This window comes from Felis catus, chromosome E1 (assembly GCF_018350175.1).
Source record: "Felis catus isolate Fca126 chromosome E1, F.catus_Fca126_mat1.0, whole genome shotgun sequence".
Classification (NCBI taxonomy): Eukaryota; Metazoa; Chordata; class Mammalia; order Carnivora; family Felidae; genus Felis; species Felis catus.
The window spans coordinates 59,302,990-59,325,792 of NC_058381.1; the positions used below are offsets into that span (position 1 = coordinate 59,302,990).

Consider the following 22,803-nt stretch of genomic DNA (forward strand, 5'->3'; position numbering starts at 1 on the left):
TGGGTCGGGGGCTTCTGGAGAATTCTCTCTGAGGTGCCTGTTGTTTCCCAGGACCTTCACGTGGACCAGCTCACCACCAAAGCCAACCAGCTGGAAGAACAAATCGCCCTGTTGGAGGCTCAGAGCTGCGCCCAGGCCGAGGACACCCGGGCTCTCAGGAAAGCAGTGAGCGAGGTAGGACCGTCACCCCAGCACTCAGCTGTGGAAGCACCCACTTAGCGCCCACCGCGCGGTGCCCGCCCGGGGCCGGTGCCCGCTTAGCCCGCAGGCTCCCTGCCCAGCCCTGTGTCTCCCTAAGCATCCCAGCATCCTGCTGACCCGCGGCGGGAGGGAGGGAGGGACTCGGTGGGGCACCACATTCAGAAGCCAGCACTAGGAACCAACGTTGCTGTGTCTTTTTTTTTTTTAATTTGTTTTCACATTTATTCATTTTTGGGAATGAGAGACAGAGCATGAGCGGGGGAGGGGCAGAGAGAGAGGGAGACACAGAATCCGAAACGGGCTCCAGGCTCCGAGCCGTCAGCCCAGAGCCCGACGCGGGGCTCGAACCCACGGACCGTGAGATCACGACCTGAGCCGAAGTCAGATGCTCAACCGAATGAGCCACCCAGGTGCCCATGTCTTTTTTTTTTTTTTTAATCCGTGAATCGCCATCTGCACTCATATGCGCAAGAACAACAGAAAGGAAACAAACCACTTTACTGGAGGGAAAAAAAAAAGCGCTTGAACAAGTGGACAGACATGCCTGGGCCCGTAAGGGAAAGCGGTCGGTGCTCCCCAGCCTGTGAATCTAGAATGTGTTGTGATCAGAATCTCGGGGGGGGGGGGGGGGGGGGAGGAAAAAAAAAGCAGTTGTATAGTTAGCAGAGAGGTTCTTAGGTTTATCTGAAGAAGAAACTCAGAGGACTAGGCGGGAATCGTTTGGGAAGGGAGATTCAGGAAGGGGGACCAGTAATCCGTCTGCCCCGAACTGAGGGCTCTTGGGGCCGGTCACCCTCGTGCTGTCCTACCACATATCACCTGTTATAGAGCCCTGGAAGGTAAAATACTGTGTTCCTGGGGACGAGGAGAGACAAGCAGGCCATGGTAGCCTACGAGAGAGCCCAGAAGTAAGCAAACATTTGTGTGAAACTTGAGTAGATTATAAATCAATAGAGAACAAGCGAATCGGGGACAACGGGGTAGGGACATTTGGTTAATCATTTGGGGAACAATTAAATCTCTTCCTCATACCAGACACTGAAGTAAATTCCAGATGGGATCAGGAATGCAAATGGGGGGAAATGCACTGGAAGAAAATAAAAGAAAAATGTCTTTTAAATCCTGAGTCGGGGCGGCCTTTCTAAGCACAGACACTAACGGAGCAGGTGGGGAAGGCAGGGCACACCCACCATAGCGTCTGTGGACCTCGGGCACCAGCCTCACGGAAAGGCGGGGAGCCACGCCCAGGAGACAGAGGCTTTCACCGACGAATACGTCTGGGGCAGGAAGAGAGGGTTTTTCTTTTTCTTTTTTTTTTTTTAACATTTATTTATTTTTGAAAGAGAGACAGAGACAGAGCACAAATGGGGGCGGGGCAGAGAGAGAGGGAGACACAGAATCCGAAGCAGGCTCCGGGCTCCGAGCTGTCAGCACAGAGACCTAAGCGGTGCTCGAACCCACGGACCGTGAGATCATGACCTGAGCCGAAGTCGGACGCTCAACCGACTGAGCCACCCAGGCGCCCCTAGATCTTGAAAATCAGTAAGAAATGCCCTCTGCCTGATTCCACTATGTGGTGTTTGTGGACATATATACACGATGCTGTGACTTCCTCTCCTTATGAATTTCGGTGCCTTCGGCCCCTCTCTTCTGGGTGTGTCGCAGCCAGGCAGGGCCGCCCCGAATTCTGTGCATCCTGCCTTCCTGCCCCTGGAACAGCACGTGGCCCACAGCAGGTGCATCACGGACATTCGTGAATGAACGGATGAGGAACCAGTGATGGAAAGGACCCGACACGAGTTCTGCCGGGCTCACCAGGATGAACCAGCAAGGAGGGGAGTGTTCCTCCCAGGCTGGCAGTGAAAACACACGTGGGTCTTTATCAAGATCTCCATTCAGGGTGCCTGGGTGGCTCAGTCAGTTGAGCGTCTGACTTCAGCTCAGGTCGTGATCTCGTGGGTCGTGAGTTCGAGCCCCGCGTCGGGCTCTGTGCTGACGGCTCAGAGCCTGGAGCCTGCTTCCGATCCTGCGTCTCCCTCTCTCTCTGCCCTTCCCCTGCTCTGTCTCTCTCTCTCAAAAATAAATAAACATCAAACATTTTTCTTTAAAAAGATCTTTATTCAAGGACAGCATTGTAACACGCATGGGGAAAGATGCTCCCCTACCCCCGGCCCAGCCCTAAAACTCCCCTACCCCCTCCCAAAATATCACTGGGGCTTCGCTCCAAGGAAAGTGCTGAAGACGCACGCAAGTAGAAATTGTGTAGATTTAAAAACTCTACCAGCAAAATGAATGGCGGGGGCGGGGGCAGGGAGGGCGGGCATCGGGTTCAAGAGTCACCACATATCCGTGCAGCGGAAGCCTGTCTGACAACCAAATACCTGCTGACACGAAAGCCCGTGCACAGCATGCTGATTTTTAGTTCTGGGTTACAAAACGTAGAGAACGTGACCGCACACACCCACACCCGCGTGCACACACACGTGCACACACACACACACACACACGTGCACACATGCACACAGACACATCAGGGCCTGATGGACTCCCCCACCCAGCCGCCAGGTCGTTCTCCACGGTGCGGGCTCTTACGGGAAGGGCTGTCGGGCCCCGAGGCTCCGTCTGTGGACCGGAGTCATCGTGAGAACCAGCGACCCCCCACCACGTCCGCGTTCTCGACGGGGCGGGCGGCAGTCACTGCCCGCCACCTGCCTTCTCCCCCTCCTCGATCCCCTGGCTCTGAGCACCTCGTGGCCCTGGGTCAGGGCTCGGGTGGGTGCTCAATGCGCCTTAAGAGCCGTATTTATGTTCATGTTCGTCCTTTCACTGGTGCGCGATAGGAAAAGCACGAGGAGTCACATACGGGAAAGGAGGCGGTTCCGGCATTGGGGGCCCTCGCACACTCCCGTGGGGCCTCTGGCATAACGAGGTTCGGCCAACGTCCGCGTCACCCTGACTGTCCCCCGCAGGCCTGCACGGAGATAGACGCCATCCACGTGGAGAAAAGGCACATCGTGCAGCAGTGGGTCGCCTGCCTGGTGGGCATGAAGCACCGGGACGAGGCGCACAGGACCATCCAGGAGGCGCTCAGGTACGCGCACCCCTGGGAGGGCTGCTCGCCGCCCTGCTGGAGGCCGGGGCTCGGAGCTTGGGGCCACAGGCGGGTGCTCCCTTCACCTGCTGGCCTTGGACAGGGTCAGGAGGCAGGGTCAGACGTGGGATCCAGAGCAAAGCAATCTCATGGTGCTTTTTGTGTGTGACGGGCCCCACGCTCAACTTGGGCTGGCGTGGGCCCGCGGACCCTGGAGGGGGCTCTGTCATCACCCGGATTTGCCAGAAGAGGAGGGTGCGGTAGAAGGCAGCGCTGTGTGAGCCTGACGTGGGCACTGCCACGGTGGCCCCAGTGGGCCTCCCTCGGGCCTGGGGTCCGGCAAGCAGCACCCCATCACTGCCAAGGATAACCGGGGCCACAGAGCAACGACAGAGAGCATCCACTAAAAACGCGTCCCTGGAGGGGCGCCTGGTGGCTCAGTCAGTCAGGTGTCTGAGCCTTGATCTCAGCTCAGGTCTTGATCTCAGGGGTTGTGAGTTCAGGCCCCGTGGGGGGCTCTGTGCTGGGTGTGAAGTGTGGAGCCTGCTTAAAGAAGGAAAAATGGGGCGCCTGGGTGGCTCAGTCGGTTAAGCGTCCGACTTCAACTAGGGTCACGATCTCGCGGTCCGTGAGTTCGAGCCCCGTGTCGGGCTCTGTGCTGACAGCTCGGAGCCTGGAGCCTGCTTGGGATTCTGTGTCTCCCTCTCTCTCTGCCCCTCCCCCACTCATGCTCTGTCTCTCTCTGTCTCAAAAATAAATAAACGTTAAAAAATTTAAAAAAAAAAAAAAGAGAGAGAGAAGGAAAAATGTGTCCCCGACAAAGGGGCATGGCGAGGCCTCTTGGGACCGCTCTAACGGCACCCTGGGTCCCACCCCTCCCTCACACTAAGGGAGGCCGGATGACCAGCTCTCCCGAGGCTGGCCGAACACCCCATTGATCTGGTCCCAGCAGCCCCGGGTGAGGCCCACATGTGACCTCTAGACCAGACAGGTCCCCACCACCCTGACACTTTCTAGACCACGACCAGCCATCGAATCTTTGCCATGTCGGTGACAAAGTCACGTCAAAAGCTGGTCTCAGCCGCGGGTGAACAATCATGATCGGGACTCTAGTAAACACTGAAAGTCACGTATTCAAAGGAAACATCTCAAAACAAGCAGAAACAAGCAGACCGTACTGTGTTTAAGCTCAGGGGGGCGGGGCCACCCAAGAATTTACAGTCCCCGGGGGGGGGGGGGCGGGGCCACACCCCATCCCCTGGTGCCCTGCCGGCAGCCTTGTCTAACTTCCCGATGGGACATGGAGGGGTGACCTGGCACAGAGCCCCTCGCCCTGGGGATGCTGGGATGTAGCTAGGGTGCCTCCAGACCCCCAAGCAGCTTCCCTGGGAACCCTGATGGATGGGGCCCGACGCTGGGCCGTGCAGTAAGCTCCACCAGTGTCTGTACCCCAGTATTTTCTGTCGGTATCCGTTCGTCTAAGAAGTTATGAAAATGATCGGTTATCAAGGATCAGTGATCACATCATAGGAAATTTGAAAACCACAGAAAAAGGTTTCCAAGAGCGCTGTCTTTTTCCCTCTGGTGACCACGACAATTTATTAGCATTTGGGGCACGCCCGGGCATCTCTTCTCCCGTGCCTGTGACTTACCACGTGTTCAGACGTCTGTCACGCAGTTTGTGACTGTGCCTTTTTAAATTGGACGTCTGCTTTAATTGTCAGATGTAATAGGCATTTGTAAGGCTGCCACTCCCTAAACAAGAAAACGAGTAGGTTTTCCGTTTTAAGCCGGGTTTGCGGAGGCTAATTTATGTACATGCTTCTTATGCGGAAGGGTTCTCCCTCTTCAGCGCACAGCTTTGCGAGTTTTTTGGCAAATGGACCGAGGCCAGAGCCCCCATACCCCCACCCCGCCCCCCCGAGTCAGCATCCTCTCCACACCTCCCGCCCCCAGCGGACACTGACCTGCCTTCTGTCCCCTGCGGCCCTGTCCTTCCCAAGATGTCCCATAAATGGAACCCCACAGTGTGCACATTTTGTCATCTGGCTTCCTCCACACAGCACGCCACTGTGTTCTCCGGCTCCCCCCACCTCCGGTGGACTGCCCCGATGTTTCCAGTTTGGGGACGTCGTGGGAAAAGCTACCGTCACAGTCGGTGCACGTCTGGGTGTGGACGCATATTTCCGTCTCTGCCGCGTGAATACCCAGGCACGGGATCGCTGGCCAGTGCGAATTTGACTTTGTTACAAACTGCCCGTGTGTTTTCCGGTTGGGTTTCTTCCATTGTGCATTCCCTCCGGCAGGCGGGTGAGAGTCCCAGTTACCCGCGCCCCCCATTCTCACCAACGCCTGGTGTCATCATTTTGATTGTAGCCATTACCAGGTTTACATTTGCATGTCTCTGATGACTTACTTGCCACCCACACGCCTTCTCTGGCGAAGTGTCTTTTGCTTGTTTTTCAGTTGAGCGGATTATTTTGTTCTTGACTTCTGAGGGTTCTTCGCATAAGCTAGACACGAGTCCTCTCTCGGGTGTGTGCTTTGGAAGTATTTTCTCCCCGTCTGTGGCTCACCTGCCTCTTCTCCCAGCCATGGCTTTGGAAGAGCAGAGGCTTTAAATTTTGATGAAGCCCTATTAGTTCATTTGTTTTCATAGCTCATGCTTTTTACGTCCCCTCGAAGAAATCTTTGCCTGACCCAGGGTCGTGAGGATTCCCTCCTCCTGTCTTCTGCTCAGCTCTTCCGTGTGGCACATGACCAATTCCAAGTCAACGCCTGTCGTGACATGAGACCCAAGCTCGGTCTGTTTGCACGTCTGTCTCCAGCGGTCCCAGCACCACTGCTGAAAAGACGGCTCTCTCCCCTTTGAAATAGTGTGTCATCTCAGTCACAAATCAATTGTGTGTGTGTGTGTGTGTGTGTGTGTGTGTGTGTGTGTGTGTGTGGCATCGTCTCTATTTGTGGACTCCTGGTTCTGTTTCATTCAATCTACTCTGTCCCTTCACCGACACCACATTGTCTTGATGCCGACAGCTTTATTATAGAAAGTCTTAAAATCAGATAGTGGGAATCCTTGTTCCTCTTTCACAAATTATTTTGGCAATTTGAGGTCTTGTGGATTTCCATATCAAGTTTAAAATTAGTTTGTCAATTTCTGGGGGAAAAAAATATACTTCCTGGGATTGGAATTGGAATCGCACTGAGTCTACGGATCTGTTCGGGGAGAACCGACACCTTAACAACATCGGATTTTCTGCCGAATAAACATGCCATCTCTCCCTGGTATCTTTTTTTTTTTTTTTTTTTTAACGTTTATTTATTTTTGGGACAGAGAGAGACAGAGCATGAACGGGGGAGGGGCAGAGAGAGAGGGAGACACAGAATCGGAAGCAGGCTCCAGGCTCTGAGCCATCAGCCCAGAGCCTGACGCGGGGCTCGAACTCGCGGACCGCGAGATCGTGACCTGAGCTGAAGTCAGACGCTTAACCGACTGCGCCACCCAGGCGCCCCAAATGTTTATTCATTTTTGAGAGAAAGAGAGAGATAGAGTACGAGTAGGGGAGGGGCAGAGAGAGAGGGAGACACAGAATCGGAAACAGGCTCCAGGCTCTGAGCCATCAGCCCAGAGCCCGACGCGGGGCTCGAACTCACGGACCGCGAGATTGTGACCTGGCTGAAGTCAGACGCTAAACCGACTGAGCCACCCAGGCGCCCCCCTGGTATCTTTTTTAAATGTGTACAGATGTGTATTGCTACACTGTTGAAATTAGGGGGGGGGAAGGCCAGAAAACTGGAAAGAGCCTAATTGTGTATCAGTGAGGATTCTCAAATTAGGGCCCAGTCATCATTTAGAGTTCCATCTGGTCACTGAGAAGAGCTGAGGGATTTCCATGTGCACTGGTATTTAGTATCTCTGAGACACAAGCAAATTAAGACAGAACGGGATCTACTAGGCTACTGTTTGTTTCTTAGACACAGACAAACATAATGCTATGTAAGTATGAATAGATCTGGAAAAACATGTAAGAAATAGCTGGTTGCTTGGGGAAGAGAATTGGAGGCCTGGGGACAGATGTGAGGAAAAGACACGGAGGGCGTTACTCCGGTTCAAGGAGAAAGTACTTTCCGATTTTTTGAATAAGAACTTATTCAAGGGATAAGATGCTGTCAGTGGACATCTCAGAACAAAGGGGGGAAAATGTCTCGCACGCAAACGAAAATTCCACTTCTGTTTTCCGGCACCCGTGTTCGCGAATGGACGTTAATTGCGGGTATTTCCACGGCCAGGGTGTGGGGGGGGAACAGAAGAGTTTGGAGAGAGGCCCACCGGTGGCCTCCCAGCCACGCCATGCACTGTGGCCGTGGGGCGAGCCAGTCCGGTGACCTGAGCTCCAGTGCTCACGTGTATGACTCTGGAGTCACGCACCCCCTTTCCAGGATGGCTCTCGGGCCTAGCGAGGGCAGGCGGACGAGGGCCCCGGACAACGCCAACCCCTCCCTCCCTTCTCCTGTACTCACTATCTCAGAAGAGTCTTAGCCTTAAACTCAAAAGTGGGCAGGGGCTCTGTGAATACATTAGGGAGCAGTAGTCGAGACTGGCTGCTATTTGCGGTTGGTTTCCCATTCGTCCCTCCCCATCGGGGGAGCCCCCCGTGAGCGGGCACCACCACACGCTCGGGCCCTCTGATGCCCCAGCTTTGCTCTCTCGATCCCGGCAGCGAGTGCCAGCACCAGGTCGCGTCCATCGACGGTGAGATCGAGGCCTACAAGAAATCCATCGTGAAGGAGGAGGAGAAGAACGAGAAGCTGGCCGGCGTCCTGAACCGCACGGAGACGGAGGCCAGCCTGATGCAGAGGCTGACCACGCAGTGCCTGGCCAAGCAGCAAACCCTACAGAACGAGTTCAACACCTACCAGCTGGTGCTGCAGGACACCGAGGCCGCGCTGGGCCAGGCCCACGTGGTAGGACCGCATTCCCCACCCCGCAGGGCCGGTCCCCACGGCCTCCCCAGCCGCGCCACCCCTGCGGCTTTCTTTCCAGGAGTACGCGACGGCCGCGGGCGAACTGCAGACCGTCCACCAGAGCATCCAGAGCGAGCTGGAGGAGAAGAGGAGGACAGACGCCTCCGTCGCGGAGAAGCTGCAGGAACACATTACCTCCAACAAGATGACCAAGTGCTTCCACAAGCTCATCCTGAAACTCCAGAAGGAAAAGACCAACCTGGTACGCCACCGCTCGCCCGCGGCCGTGCGGGACGGGCGCCTGGGCTGGCGGGCGGGGCGGCGGCTCTCAGAGAGAACGGGTCGCGCGCAGAGGAAGCGGGACGAGCAAGGGGCCCTGGGCGTGTCCGTTCACTTTCCACTTGGTCCTAGTTCTAAAAGCAAGCATTTGGTGGTAGAAAAGCCTGGAAATAACCCCACCGTCCAGAGACGACCTCTTCTAGCGTTTTGGTATATTTCCTTCCGGAACTCTTTCCAAACACCCACGCTCGCACCCGCCACCAAGTACGTGCACGCACGACGACACACGCAAACACACGTGCATAGAAACATCCCCACGCGCACACGAGCCGGCGCGCCCGCACAGGCACACACACACTCGTGTGTGCCCACACGTGCACACACCTTGACCAACAGAGGACCCCGTGTGTCAGTTGTCAGTCCATTCTATTCCCTTGTCGTCAGTTTTACTGAAAAGTGACGCAGAGAGACAAGTGCGCAGGTAAGAAGCGTAGGACTCCGCTGATCTCCTCACCGTGTGTATACGGAGCTTTATTTAGCTTCCAGGCCACGCGCAACATACCATTTTCCGTGAAATATTCTCCAGAAACTTCCCTTTTTCCCTTCTGCATGACGTCTCATCATACGAACGTGTAGGTTTTAAGTACTATAAACAACTCAGCACCGAACGGGCTTGCCCGAGGGTTTTGTCCCACACTTCTGAGGAGAGAGCGCTACAGCGGAAACCCCGGGTCGAAGGGTAGGGGTGTCATCAGTGGGTGGGAGCCTCCAGAGCCTCTCCCCACCAGGCTTGGCCGTCGGGGCCCCGGGACCCCCTCCGACAAGGCCTCTCTCTTGTTCCAGGGGTCTTAGTTTACTCTGAGCTGTGATCACGGGTCCCTGTGTCCTTCAAAAAGCAATTCTATACTTAAATTGCTTCTTCTTTGACCCTTCCCGTGGTGTGGGCCCCCCGGGGACCCCCCCGGAGGCTGCCTTGGCCTGCAGCAAAGGCCTAGGGCCCATCCCGGCAGACGGCCCGCCCCACGGCCCCCACTCGAGTCTCAGGAGGAGAGGTGACCCACTCAGCCTGCCTTGCTCTCCAGCCCCTACCAGAAGCTTCCATCTGAGGGGCGGGAGATGAAGGGGACCGTGGGCCCCTCCTGGCCTTAGGCTAAGAGCATTAAGTCCCGCTCCCGCGCGATCCTGGCCTCTGCCTTCACTCTCTCCTCGTACGAGAAACCTGGCAGGTGTCAGAGGATTGAATCTAAGCATTTATTACAATGAGCGCAAGGTGGCTGGGGAGCCAGAGGCCGTGCCCCTAAATGTCGGCCATTGATCGGTTGATCGCCATTGCTGTCAGGTGGATACCGGCCAGGAGGAGGCCCGGCTGGTGGGGCTCACCTGTCCTTCCGGGAGGGCAGGGCTGCTGTCTCCCCAGCCGGCAGCCTAGGCACGCCACCCTCCCAGGCACCGGGAGGAGGGCAGCTTGCTCCTGGCCTGGTTACACCAAAGAAGTGGGGAGACGGGGCTCGGCTGGGTGTCCACAGGAGGTCCTGTCTGACGCCGGGGGCATTCCATTCATCCTTCCTCTGGGAAGTGGGGGCAAGACTACCTGCTGGGAGCAAACCTAGGGGCCCCAGGCTGTCCTGGAGAAGCTAAGGAGCACAGTGTGTGTGAAGCCAGCCTTCCTGTGAGGATGCAGGGGGGGCCCCCAGCCACCTCTGCCGGTGGCACATGTACTACCACCGATGACCAGCGGAGGGCAGTAAAGGGTCTTGGTCCCTCAACTGTCCATCGTGATTGCCCAAGAGTTCCAAGTCCTGCTCCTGAAAGGGGGTGTTTTTGCCAAACTGTTCAGAAAGCCCCCTGGGATCTGGAGCTGGGGCCCAGGGGGCGGACAGGCACGGGTCAACCAAGAGTCTACAAGTTAGTTCAGGAACAGTACTGACATCCCAGGAGAGGCCAGGGCGGTCTCAACACGAGTGAAGGGTCCAGGAGCAGAGCCGGGGGAGTCCAGAGAGCCTGGCTCGGCCGGCTGGTGGCCAGAAGGGGACTTAGGAATTGGAATGTCATCGGGCTGCAAGCCCGGGGGCAGAGTGGGAGGCGGGAGCCCCCGTGAAGACCAGGGCACCACAGATGGTCTCGGCAAAGGAAGAGACCGGGGGCTTAGCCAGAGCTCAGAGGACGGGAGGGTTCGGGAGCATTTCCACGGGGACCTGGGTGACCGAGGTGCTGGAAGGTTCTGCCCCTGCTGGGCAGGCTCCGGCTTTAACACCGAGGAACGTTGGGTGTCCTGCCGAGCCACCCACAGTGGCCGGTCAGAGGGCGCACCTCGGAGGACGGGGAGTCGGCAGGAGACGGGGACAGGGAGAGAGCTGAGGATGTACGTGGGCAGGAGTGGTGGGCACAGCCATGGTCCAGGGAAAAGACCCCATTTCCAAAGGGAGCCTGAGCGGCCGCGCCTGCTGCTATAAATATCTCTACAGTAAACTCTACGTCACCGGAGAGATGGAGGGAATCCTCCTGAGAGCCAACAAGAGAGGCAGGGGGAGCTGGTCAAGACCTTCAGGACAGCAGGCGTGCCCTGCAGAGGCGCCCAGCCATGGGCTGCAGCTCCTGACCGATGACATGAGAACAGGGGCGCCTGGGTGGCTCCGTTGGTTGGGCGGCCGACTTCGGCTCAGGTCATGATCTCACAGTTCATGAGTTCGAGCCCCGCGTCGGGCTCTGTGCTGACAGCTCGGAGCCTGGAGCCTGTTTCGGATTCTGTCTCCGTCTCTCTGCCCCTCCCCCACTATGCTCTGTGCCCCTCTCTCTCTCTCTCTCTCAAAAATAAATAAACTTTAAAAGACAGTGACATGACAATAGAAGTCAAGCTTTAGCTAATTAAAAAGGAGCTTACAAATCTATGTGTAGAGTATGATCCTGTTTCTGGTTCTGGGGGTGAGGAAGGGGGCTTATACGTGAAGACTGGCAGGAAGGAAGGCTGGCCGTGTGGCAGGTGTTCAAGGAAATGACAGCCCGGCCAGCTCATCTGGAGCCCCCACCCAGGGGGGAGAGACGTTCAGACACATTTCCTTTTGCCAATTCAGGTGACACATCTCTCCAAAACTGACGGCAACGTTGCCCAGACCACCCTGGACATCACGAACACCAACTGCAGGCTGGACGCCCATCAGAAGACGCTGGCCGAGCTAGACAAGGAGGTGAAAAAAGTCAATGACCTCATCACCAACAGCGAGAACGAGATCTCCAGGCGCACGATCCTGATCGAGAGGAAGCAGGGCCTCATCAACTTTTTCAATAAGCAGCTGGAACAGATGGTCTCCGAGCTGGGGGTAAGAGCTCGGGGCGGGAGAGGCCGCCCCTGCTCGGTGTCCGTGCCTGGCCGTCTCCGCAACTCCTTAGGTTCAGAATTGAGCCTTCCCCACCCCTTTTACGGGTGAAATGGCATACCCACGGGGCACGACCCCAGTCAGGGGCCGTCCGCGGACCTCCTTCCGCCAAGGGCCCGACAGCAAACGTTTCAGGCCAGGTGGGCGCTGCCGAAGCTACTCACCCCTCCTGTCCCGGCCGGCGAGGCAGGCGATTAAGTAAATGGATGTGCACAATTAAACCTTATTTATGGCCCCTGAAGTGTGAATGCCATGTCAGTCTCACCTGGCACACAATTTTCTTCTTTCTCGTCGTACAAAGACGGTGGGCGGGATCTGACCCTCGGACCACTGCTCTACGTGAGGGGGTCTGATGAGTTTGAGGCTTGAAGTGCTATTGGCCACCCAGGTATCCCCAGCCTGGGGCCCTAACTCCGGGCTTCCGGTCCGGGAGTAAGACTGGAGACCCCAAACACCAGGGAGCCTTCTCAAAGCTGCAACCCACACGGGTCCTAAGAGAGTACAGACCCCGACCCGTGACAGTCCGCTGGTAAAAGACAAGTTGATGGGGCGCCTGGGGGGCTCGGTCGGTTGAGCGTCCAACTTCGGCTCAGGTCACGATCTCACTGGTTCAAGCCCCGCGTCGGGCTCTGTGCTGACAGCTCAGAGCCTGGAGGCTGCTTCCGAGTCTGTGTCTCCCTCTTTCTCTGCCCCTCCCCTGCTTGTGCTCTGTCTCTCTCCAAAATAAACATTTTTTTTAATTAAAAAAAAAAAAGACAATTTGCAAAGCCCCTTTGGGTGACGGAGTTCCCCCAACCCTGCCCTTGGCCCCACAAGGCTGTGACGTGGTGGAGAAGGCCTCCCGAGACCCGTGTCTCCCACAGTGGGTCAGGGGGGCATATGGCGGGAGCCCGGTGCCCCAGAGGAAACGTCCCCAGTCATCCTCGCACAGATGTGTGATCTCCTGGCCCCCTCCCCTGCCCACCCGGAGAGCACCCCTGTGGAAACAAGGAGGCTCAATTTGCTTTTTTGTGACCGTCCCTCGTAGGGAGAAGAAGTGGGGCCTCTGGAGCTTGAAATCAAGCGGCTGACCAAGCTGATCGAAGAGAACAACAGCAGCGTGACACAGGCCCAGGTGACCTGGCTGCGCCTGCAGCAGGAGATGGTCAAGGTCACCCAGGAGCGGGAGGAGCAGCTGGCTTCCCTGGATACGCTCACGAAGGAGGTCCACATCCTGGAGCAGAAGAAACTGCGCATAGAAAGTAAGCGCTCGGCGTCCGGGGAGGGGGACCCACCGCCTACTTTTCACGAAACCGCAAGGATCACGGCACCTCTCGTAAACGTGAGCTGTTGCCCTGACCGCCAGCCCCGCGGCCGGCACACTGGATCTGTCCAGTTCTCGGATGGAAGGGTGCTTCCGGAGAGAGGACCGTGGAAGGCCTACCCATCCTGCCCAAGGCAGGATGTTTCCAGCGTGACTGGAAACGCAGAGATGCAGCTCCCAGCGGGTCCCCCCTCTGGGGGGCGGGGTGGGGGGGGGACACCTCGTGCCCCGAACTCGGGGCTGCGAGATGGGAAATCTTTCTTCCTCTCTGGCGGAACCCGGAAAACCCGTCCCACCACGGGCTCCCAGACGGTGTAAAAACCAGGGGTCTCTAATGTGCTGGAGTGTCCAGTAGGGTGAGACGGGCATCCTTCCCGGCCGCCACCCCCTCCCCGGGGCCCCCCTGAAGCACCCTGATCCCCCACCTGGTCGCACGTGGTCTCCAACCAGAGATCCACGCAGGTCAGCCCGGCCACGCGGCCCCACGGGAAATGCTGCTAAGTGGCCCGGGGCCCATTTCTTTCTTTCTTTAAAAAAAAAAAAATTTTTTTTAATGTTTACTTATTTTTGAGGGGGGTGGGAGGGGCAGAGAGAGAGGGAGACACAGAATCCAAAGCAGGTTCCGGGCTCCGAGCTGTCATCACAGAGCCCGACGCGGGGCTCGAACCCATGAACTGTGAGATCATGACCTGGCTGAAGTCGGACGCTTAACCGACTGAGCCCCCCCAGGTGCCCCCCGGGGCCCATTTCTTCCCAGGGGTCCTGCTGCCTTCCTGGCCCGCCCTGGGGTCGTCCAAATCCCACTGTTGAAGATTAGGGTGGTTGTTTTCTGCCCCAACCCCCGCCCCTGAGCTGGGCGGGCTGGTGTAGCGGGCAGAGCCAACCTCTCCGGGAGACCCAGGAGCACCAGACACGTCCCCAAGGTTACTCTCAGGGCAGGGGGCTTGCCCCCCACCATCTCATCCCCTCACCTGCTGGCCGTCCGCACACAGGGGTCCTTTCCGTTCCCTCAAAGGGCCAGGCTTCGGAAACGGAGCGGCCAGGGCTGTGACGGGGAGCGGGGGCTTCTCTGGGGACATGGCTACCCCCGCGTCCCCTCTGCCGCAGACAAGATCGATCAGGAGAAGAAGGAGCAAAGGGAGATTGAGTGCCACATAAGGGGCCTGGAAAACGAGCTGAGGAAGATCAACGTGCTGGCCAACAGGAGTCGGTGCAGCTCCGAGGAGCTACAGCAGAACAACCTGGTGACCGAGAAGGACTTCGTGGGCTCCCTGAAGGTCAGGGCCCGAGGGCACGGGCTGGCGGAGGGAGGGCGCGCGGGTGGGCGCTCGCGTCCCCCGGCGTCACCCACAGCCGGCCGCGCCCCTGTCCCCGCGCAGGCCTCGGAGAGGGAGACCATCGAGATGCAGGAGAGGTTGGACCAGCTCCAGGAGGAGAAGGCGGCCATGCTGAACAGCCTGGTGGAGGCGGAGTGAGTGCCACTGTGGCGTCACCGCCCCTGCAGCCCAGGGGCGCCCACCGTCCACTACACCTGCCTGGGGAGCGGTTCTGGAGCCAACACTGGGCGGGGGGGGGGGGTCCCAGGAAAGACCTGATGTCACCCACACGGTTCCGGCCGCCCGCCCTCACCAAGCCAGTCATCGGGGGGAAAGCGAGTGGCTCTTTCGGACAAGCGTTAAAAGTTATATTATTGCTGTGATGTCTGACGGCCAGAGTAATCCGCCCCCAGCTGTAAGCATTCTACGCTAGAACAATCTGTGCAGAGCAGACAGGGAAAGTCACGTTGTTGTCCCAACCCCCTTCCCTTACCGGAACCCATGGTGTTCGTGTCTTTCCTCTCTGCTTGCTTTTTATTTTTATTTTTATTTATTTATTTATTTATTTACTTATTTATTTATTTATTTATTTATTTATTAACGTTTATTCATTTTTGAGAGACAGAGACAGAGCATGAGTGGGGAAGGGGCAGAGAGAGGGAGACACAGAATCCGAAACAGGCTCCGGGCTCCAGGCGGTCAGCACAGAGCCCGACGCGGGGCTCGAACCCACGAACCGTGAGATCCTGACCTGAGCCGAGGTCGGACGTTCAACCGACTGAGCCACCCAGGCGCCCCTCTGCTTGCTTTTTAAACAAAAATGGGGGTGTTCTCTATGCTGCCCTTGGAAGCAGAGTCACGTATTTTCTGTGGACCCACATCTGCAGTGGGAGCTGGGCTGCTGAGCCTCTCCTCTGTGGGCACACGTCCCATTGGTGAGGCTGCACCTCATGACCTAAGCCCCTCCCAAAGGTGACACCTTCAACCACCGTCCCACGGGGCGTCAGGGGGAGCGGCGAGGGACTCAAATGTGGAGACCGGGGCACGGGCGTAGGTCTTCGCTGATATCGCAACTTTTTCTTCCAAATGAAGTGTGGTTGACACACGGTGTCCCACTGGCCCCAGGGGTGCGCGCTGCGCTCACCACTAGGGTAGCTGCGGGCCGTCACCCCCCGACGCCGTTACACCACCACTGATGACATTCCCTATGCTGTGCCTTCCGTCCCGTGACTCACTCGTTCTGTAATCTTTGCGAATATCCTAGTAGCTTCTGGGCTGTTGGCCTGTGCAGGCTTTTTCTTACGTCAACTCCTATCGCGTTCGTGTTCTTTTCTTGGTTCCCCTACAGCTGCCTGATCCGCTCTCTCCGTCTCTCTTTTTACGCCCGCGGTCTGTCTGTATCGCGGGCTGGCAAACCCTTGCTGCAAAGAGCCAGACTGTAAATGTTTTCGGCTTTCAGAGCCGCATAGCCCTGTTTAAAGCCACTTTAAGTCTGCCGTCGCAGCTCGTGAGCCGCCGTGGACAACACGTAGCGAACGGGCGTGGCTGTGCTCCAGTAAATCTATTGGTGGACGCCGTAATTTGAATTTTATGTCCTTTTTCTGCACGCGGTCTTTGAAATCTGCCGTGTGTCTTATGCTCCTGCCACATCTCGATTCAGACTCGGCCAAGTTCAAGCGCCCCGTAGCCACGTGTGGCTGGGGCACCCTGTTCAGTGGGGCAGGAGAGGCCATTGCTGGCAGCTGGTCTGGCCGTGGCCATGGCCGTGGCTGTGGGTCCAGATTCCTCCTGCCGTGCTCGCCCCCCTTGGTCCCTAGCAAACCAGATGGTGGCCCCCCGTCCCCACCCAGGGTGCCGGAAGGTGGACTTGGCACTACTGGGAAGGTAGTTGGGTGCCTTCGAGGCCCAGCCTGTGAGCTGCACCTGCCCTCCAAGCCCACGTCGGGTGCTGTAGTGGGGAGAGACTGCCCCTGCCCCTGAGCACTGTGTGAGGAGCGTGGCTCTGGGGCACAGAGGGGAGAGGGAGGAGGACCGCAAAATTCTACCCTCCCCGAGGGTGCCAGTCCACAGAGACTCAGGGGGCTTCGGGTCCCACTCTGGTGTCCGGGGCACGACTGCCCCCTTTGCCCTGGGTTGGGTGGGCTGGCAGGAACTTCAGAGGGCACGTTGGCCCAGGGTTTTATGTTGGCCTGCTGGTCCCAGAACAGGGGAAATTTGTTTCTGTTTAACAGTTGAGCCCGTCACCCGGTGCCTGGGTATTTATTTATTTATTTATTTAAAAAAAAAATTTTTTTTTAACGTTTATTTATTTTTGAGAGAGAGAGAGAGAGAGAGAGAGAGAGAGAGAGAGAGAGAGAGAGAGAGAATGAACGGGGGAGGGTCAGAGAGAGAGGGAGACACAGAATCTGAAACGGGCTCCAGGCTCTGAGCGGTCAGCACAGAGCCTGACGCGGGGCTCGAACTCACGGACCGTGAGATCATGACCTGAGCCAAAGTCGGACGCTCAACCGACTGAGCCACCCAGGCACCCCTGCCTGGGTATTTAAATATGCCATGTGGGAGCGAGACAGAGCCGGGTCCAAGGTACTGGGCCCCCTGCTCTGAGCCCACCCCAGACCTGCCTTCCACCCACCCGCTGTGGGTCTCGATTTGGAGCGAGCACTTAAGAGCATGGGCTCACAGAAGCCACAGAAAGAAATCCCCTTAATTTCGCCCTCTCTCACACTGCCTCTCCCGCCTTCAAAGACACCAGATCATGCTTTGGGAGAAAAAAATCCAGCTTGCGAAAGAGATGCGCGCATCGGTGGATTCCGAGACGGGCCAGACGGAGATCCGAGCCATGAAGGCGGAGATCCACAGGATGAAGGTGGGTGGGAGGAGGGTGGTGTTGGTGGGGGGAGTGCTGGTGGGCCTGGCCTCACTGGGGGAGGGCCCCACGGGAACCGCACGGGCCACCCTGGCCCGCGGCACGGACGTCACCCCTCAGCTCCAAGCACAAGCACCACCAGCCGCTTCCTTGCCGACCTCCTGTCCACGGTCTGTCCTCTTCCGTCCTTCCTGCACGGAGATAGTCGGACGCCACCAGACACACGCAGCCGTGTGCGCGGTATTTTCACGAGGCGCTTGGATCCTGACCCCGGGGCAGCCAGCACACTCTGGCCTTCCTGCGTGCCGGTGGCGTGGCGAGCCCCGAATCTCATGACCCATTTATTGAGCAGAAGGTGCCTCGCTCAGTCAAAAGTGCTCCGAGACTGCACCCGTCTCCTCCCTCGGAGCCTCCCTCGTTCTCCACCATCATCTTGAGCCAGATTTCATGACCTCACGAAAGGCTGGTAATTAGATCCCAGGCTATCACTGAGCCTGAAGAGACTGGAAGAGTAGGCAATAAAAACAAACACTCGTCACTGCCACAGCCCGGCTTTTAATCAGGACCCCTCTGGCTGTGCCGTCCAGGGGAATTCTGATCAAACGCGTGAGCTCCTGATAAGTTTTTAAAACCCTCCACTTGATTGACTGTTCAAACCACACAAGCCACATATGTTGTGGCTGCAGCAGGTCGAACCCCGCCAAGCGCTCGCACACGGGCACACAGGGACCGCCTTCTCCCTACTGGCTGCTGCTTTTTGTCCCTGAACAAAGCTAGGATCTGTACGTCCAGCTCAGCAATTTATTTATTTATTTATTTATTCATTTATTTATTTATTTTTATTTATTTTTTTTTAATTTTTTTTTCAACGTTTTTTATTTATTTTTTTGGGACAGAGAGAGACAGAGCATGAACGGGGGAGGGGCAGAGAGAGAGGGAGACACAGAATCGGAAACAGGCTCCAGGCTCCGAGCCATCAGCCCAGAGCCTGACGCGGGGCTCGAACTCACGGACCGCGAGATCGTGACCTGGCTGAAGTCGGACGCTTAACCGACTGTGCCACCCAGGCGCCCCTATTTATTTATTTTTACATACTACGGACAGGGGTGCCCGGGCGACTCAGACTCTTGATTTCGGCTCAGGTCACGATCCCAGGGTCGTGGGATCGAGCCCTGCATTGGGCTCTGCGCTGAGGGTGGAGGCTGCTTAAGATCCTCTCTCTCTCTCTCCGCCCCCTCCCCCGCACATGCACGCACTCTAAAATAAGTAATGATAATAATAACGATAATAATAGTAATATGGACATTAACCCAGTCTTTAGCGGTTACAGAATGTTCCACGGTTGTATCCTAACTCCTGGGAACATTCCCAGGTTGATGAGTTCAGACTATGCCCAGTCCCCCATGGTGCCTCGTCACCATGAACAACGTTCCAACAATATCCTCTCTCACTGGGGTGTGCTTGTTTTCTGTAGACTAGGTGCCCAAAGCGGGATTACGGGGTGAAAGAGTGTCTCCGTGCTTGACTAGACCCCCCGCCACGGGCCACTTTTCCAAAAGGCACTTTGCAAACGACCACGTCCGTACGGCCTTGGCCCACAAGCCTTGATTCGTGAACTGCGGCTTTTAAGTGAGCTCGCCCTTTGTGGCACACCGTCCTGTGAGTCGTGACAAAAACATGGTGCCACGTAACCACCACCGCTTTGTGACACACAACACTGCCGTAGCCCTCGAGTTCCCTCACGCCCCCTGGGCTGAGCTTCCCGCGCCCCTGTCCCTGAAGTTCCCAGAACGTCACATAAGCGGATCCTGTGGTGTGAAGCATTTTCAGTGTGGCTTTGCTCACCTGTCCTCATGTCTTTGAGACTCATCATGGTGGCGAGGACCCAGTCCGTTCTCTACGCCTGGTTCTGGTGGCCCATCTAAGAAATCGTTGCCCGGCCCAAGGTCACGAAGATTCTTCTAGAAGCTTCATAGTTTCACATTTCCCATTATGATCCATGATCTACTTTGGTTGGGGTTTTTTTTTTCCCCCATGCCCCTAGTTTGAGTTAATTTTTGTATATGGTGTGAGTCGTGGTTTGAGGCTAACTCCCCTACCTTGGGATGTCCCATCGTGTCGGCCCCGGGTATTGTAAGGACTGTCCTTGTTGAAGTCAGCTGACCGTGTTGGGTGGGTCTATTTCTGGATTTCTGGGCACTCTGCTGTGTCTGCCTGACCGCGTGCCTGCCCTGCCCCCCATCCTACGTGGTCTACACCACTGCAGCTCACCGTTTACGTGAGCTTGTTTTGTTTACATGGCGTCTTTTCCCTCTCCATAAAAATTGAAGAATCGGCATGTGAATCTCTACAAAAACGCCTGCGGGGACCGTGCTCAGGCCACCCTGAGCCCGTAGGCTGGTTTAGACCGTCCGGCATCTCTCCATGGCTGGTTTTCAGCGCGTGAACACGGCGCGCCCCCTTGGCGTATTTCGGTCTTGTCTGACTTGTTGCCAGCATCTGGTCCTCGCCTGTCGGTTAGGTTTCTACCTGAGTATTTCCAGTTTTCTGGTGCTAAAGTCACTGGTACTTTTCCACTTTTTCAATTTCAAGTTGCTCACTGCTTACAGAAATGCGACGTTTATTTACTGCCTTTGCGTGATTTTGCTAAACTCGCTGTTTGTTAGGGTTTTTTTAAAATGTTTTATTTATATATTTTTGAGACAGAGAGAGACAGAGCATGGGCAGGGGAGGGGCAGAGAGAGAGGGAGACACAGAATCCGAAGCAGGCTCCAGGCTCCGAGCTGTCAGCACAGAGCCCGACGCGGGGCTCGAACTCACGGAGTGTGAGATCATGATCCGAGCCAAAGTCGGACGATTAACCAACTGAGCCACCCAGGCGCCCCTGTTTATCCTTTTCTATTTTGAACCCACTTTTCTGAAGCAGAACTTACCCACAATCAGATGTACTTATTTTAAATGTCTAGTTGGACGGGTTTAGCACGGGCCCACATCGACACCCTCACACTCGAGACAGAACACTCCCGCCGCTCGAGAAAACCCTGCGTGGCCCCTACGGTCAGCCTCCTCGACAACCGGGGCCCCAGCCCTGGTCCCACAGACCCTTTACCTCACCATCTTACAAAACCACGAGTAAGAAATCAACCTACCAGGGCGCCTGGGTGGCTCAGTCGGTTAAGCGGCCAACTTCGGGTCAGGTCAGGATCTCGCGGTCTGTGAGTTCGAGCCCCGAGTCAGGCTCTGTGCTGACAGCTCAGAGCCTGGAGTTGCTTCCGATTCTGTGTCTCCCCCCCTCTCTCTGCCCCTCCCCCGTTCATGCTCTGTCTCTCTCTGTCTCAAAAATAAATAAACGTTAAAAAAAAATTTTTTTAAAGAAATCAACCTACCGTCCCTGTGCTGCTCCAGAATCCCAGCCAGGCTGCGAGCCGTGTCCTCTGTCTGCCAACCCCCCTTGGCCTCTGGCCCTTTCTAGTCTCCTGTTGCCCGTGCATTCTTTACGTGGACCTGAAAATCGTTCTGACCCGCTGGCGATGCCCCCCGATCCCTGTGTCCCCGGGCGCATCCCCCTCGTCCCCGTGCCGGTCCGGGGCCCCGTGGAGCTGCGCTGACCGTGCCTCAGTCTCCCTCACCGCCCCTCTGCCCTGTGTGCCCAGGTCAGGCACGGGCAGCTGCTGAAGCAGCAGGAGAAAATGATCCGCGACATGGAGCTGGCCGTCGCCCGCAGAGAGACCATCTCCACCCAGGCCGAGGGGCAGCGCAAGACGGACAAGAAGCTGCTCACCCGGACGGACTTCCACCGCAAGCAGACAGAGCTGCGACGCAAGATCAGGGACGTTCACGAGGTAGGGGAGCCGTGGTGGGTGAAGGCTCACGGGACACGGAACCTGGCCTCGGAGCCCCACCGGCGTCCGGCCGAGCTCTTGCACGCGGGGCTCGGGCACGTTGCCTGACAGCTCTGTGCCTCGGCTTCCTCACCTGTGAAATGGGCACTCGTCTGGTGGAGCCGCCCAGAGGATCCCGTGGAGGGTGCTGGAATAGCCCCCGTAGGTGTAAATCCTGCATAAGGACAGAGTAGCCCAAAATGAAAGGCTTGACCCAACTGCTCATTCGGGAGTTACTGGAGGCGGCAGAGTGGCCTTTTCTTGGTCCTTCTTGGCCGGTCCTCTCTGCCATGCTGGTCATTCGTGAGGTCCGTCCCTCTCCATCCCTGGGGCTCCCACACCTGCCCAGAACCCGCCCCCCCCCCCGCCACGCCCGACTCCTCAGCTCCAGCAACAGGTGCGCTGTACCCAAGTCCTCCTGGCGCACACCATGCCCAGCAAGGCCTCCGGCGTTTGTGCCCAGAATGGCCCTTTTTCCTCCCTGCCAGCGCATCCCAGATTCTCCCCTGTCCCCGGCTAGACCCTGAGAGTCACCTGGTCACCTCCACTCTATTCATCCACTGGACCCCACCAGCTGCTTCCTCTGGGAACCACCTCCAGCTGCCCGACCTCACAGGAATGGAGCCAGACCTCCCCCCCTCCCACTCCCAGCCCCCCACCCCACGAGGCCTTAGCTCCCGCCCAGGCATCTGCTCCCAGCCTTGGCATGCAGCTGCTCAGCTGCCCCTGGGCCCTGGCAGATGGACCTCCTGCAAGAGAGGGGCCCCAGAACTGCTCAGGGCCCCCTGTCTCTGCCCAAGCCATGCCTGCCTCTGGGGAGCGGTCTGCAGTGTGGGCGCCCCGGCGTCTCACTGGGACTCGCCCCTCCGGGTCCTGGTTCCCGAGGGGCAGGGACTCTCTCCATCCTCACGGGAACCCTCCCCAGAGTATATCCTTCTAGCCTGACTCTGTCCACTAAATAACCACGTCCCGGCACGGTCCCGTGTGTCTCCCAGGCCACCGAGGAGTGCACCAAAGCCATCTCGGAACTGGAAGAAACGCAAAAGCACATGAGCAACTCCCTCCTGGAGAAGCAAGAGCAGCTGTCAAAGATGCAGTCCAGGACCGACGAGCTCGAGGCCAGCCTGGGCCAGCTCCTGGCCCTCAAGCAACAGGTAGGCACGTCCCCCGAGCCAGCAGGGCCACAAGAACCCGGGCGTGGAGTCTGCCCCTCGCAGCAGCCACTCTGCCTCCTCGGGCGCGCCTCCTCCCGACCCGCTTCGCCCAGGGATCACAGCGCTGCCAGCCGCTTTGGGATTCCTGGCTCATCTCGTCTTCTCTAACCATCTAATGACACCGCACATCCATTGTGGGCCAGGCGCTGTCCTGGGTGCTAAGGCTACAGACCAGAGCAGGACAGAGAATGATCCCTGCCCTCCTGACTGTCACATTTGAGGGGCAGAGGAACAGATGGTAAACACAATGAATGAGAATTAGGTGGTGGTAAATACTCTGGGGAAAAAGCAGAGAAGGGGCCTCGGGGTTGGA

General features: G+C 57.2%; 1 protein-coding gene across 2 annotated transcripts in view; it reads left to right on the top strand.

Annotated features, from left to right (window-relative positions):
• Window positions 1–22,803, top strand: part of CCDC40 (coiled-coil domain containing 40) — a 43,872-nt gene that overhangs the window by 19,629 nt on the left and 1,440 nt on the right. For both annotated transcript variants that reach the window (XM_023244257.2, XM_019818349.3), the window contains exons 9-19: window positions 52–174; window positions 3,171–3,292; window positions 8,014–8,257; window positions 8,337–8,519; window positions 11,608–11,853; window positions 12,938–13,151; window positions 14,321–14,490; window positions 14,593–14,684; window positions 17,275–17,395; window positions 21,049–21,237; window positions 22,272–22,430. In XM_023244257.2, coding sequence (XP_023100025.2) covers window positions 52–174; window positions 3,171–3,292; window positions 8,014–8,257; window positions 8,337–8,519; window positions 11,608–11,853; window positions 12,938–13,151; window positions 14,321–14,490; window positions 14,593–14,684; window positions 17,275–17,395; window positions 21,049–21,237; window positions 22,272–22,430 — 1,863 coding nt within the window. The remainder of the gene's footprint in view (window positions 1–51; window positions 175–3,170; window positions 3,293–8,013; window positions 8,258–8,336; window positions 8,520–11,607; window positions 11,854–12,937; window positions 13,152–14,320; window positions 14,491–14,592; window positions 14,685–17,274; window positions 17,396–21,048; window positions 21,238–22,271; window positions 22,431–22,803) is intronic.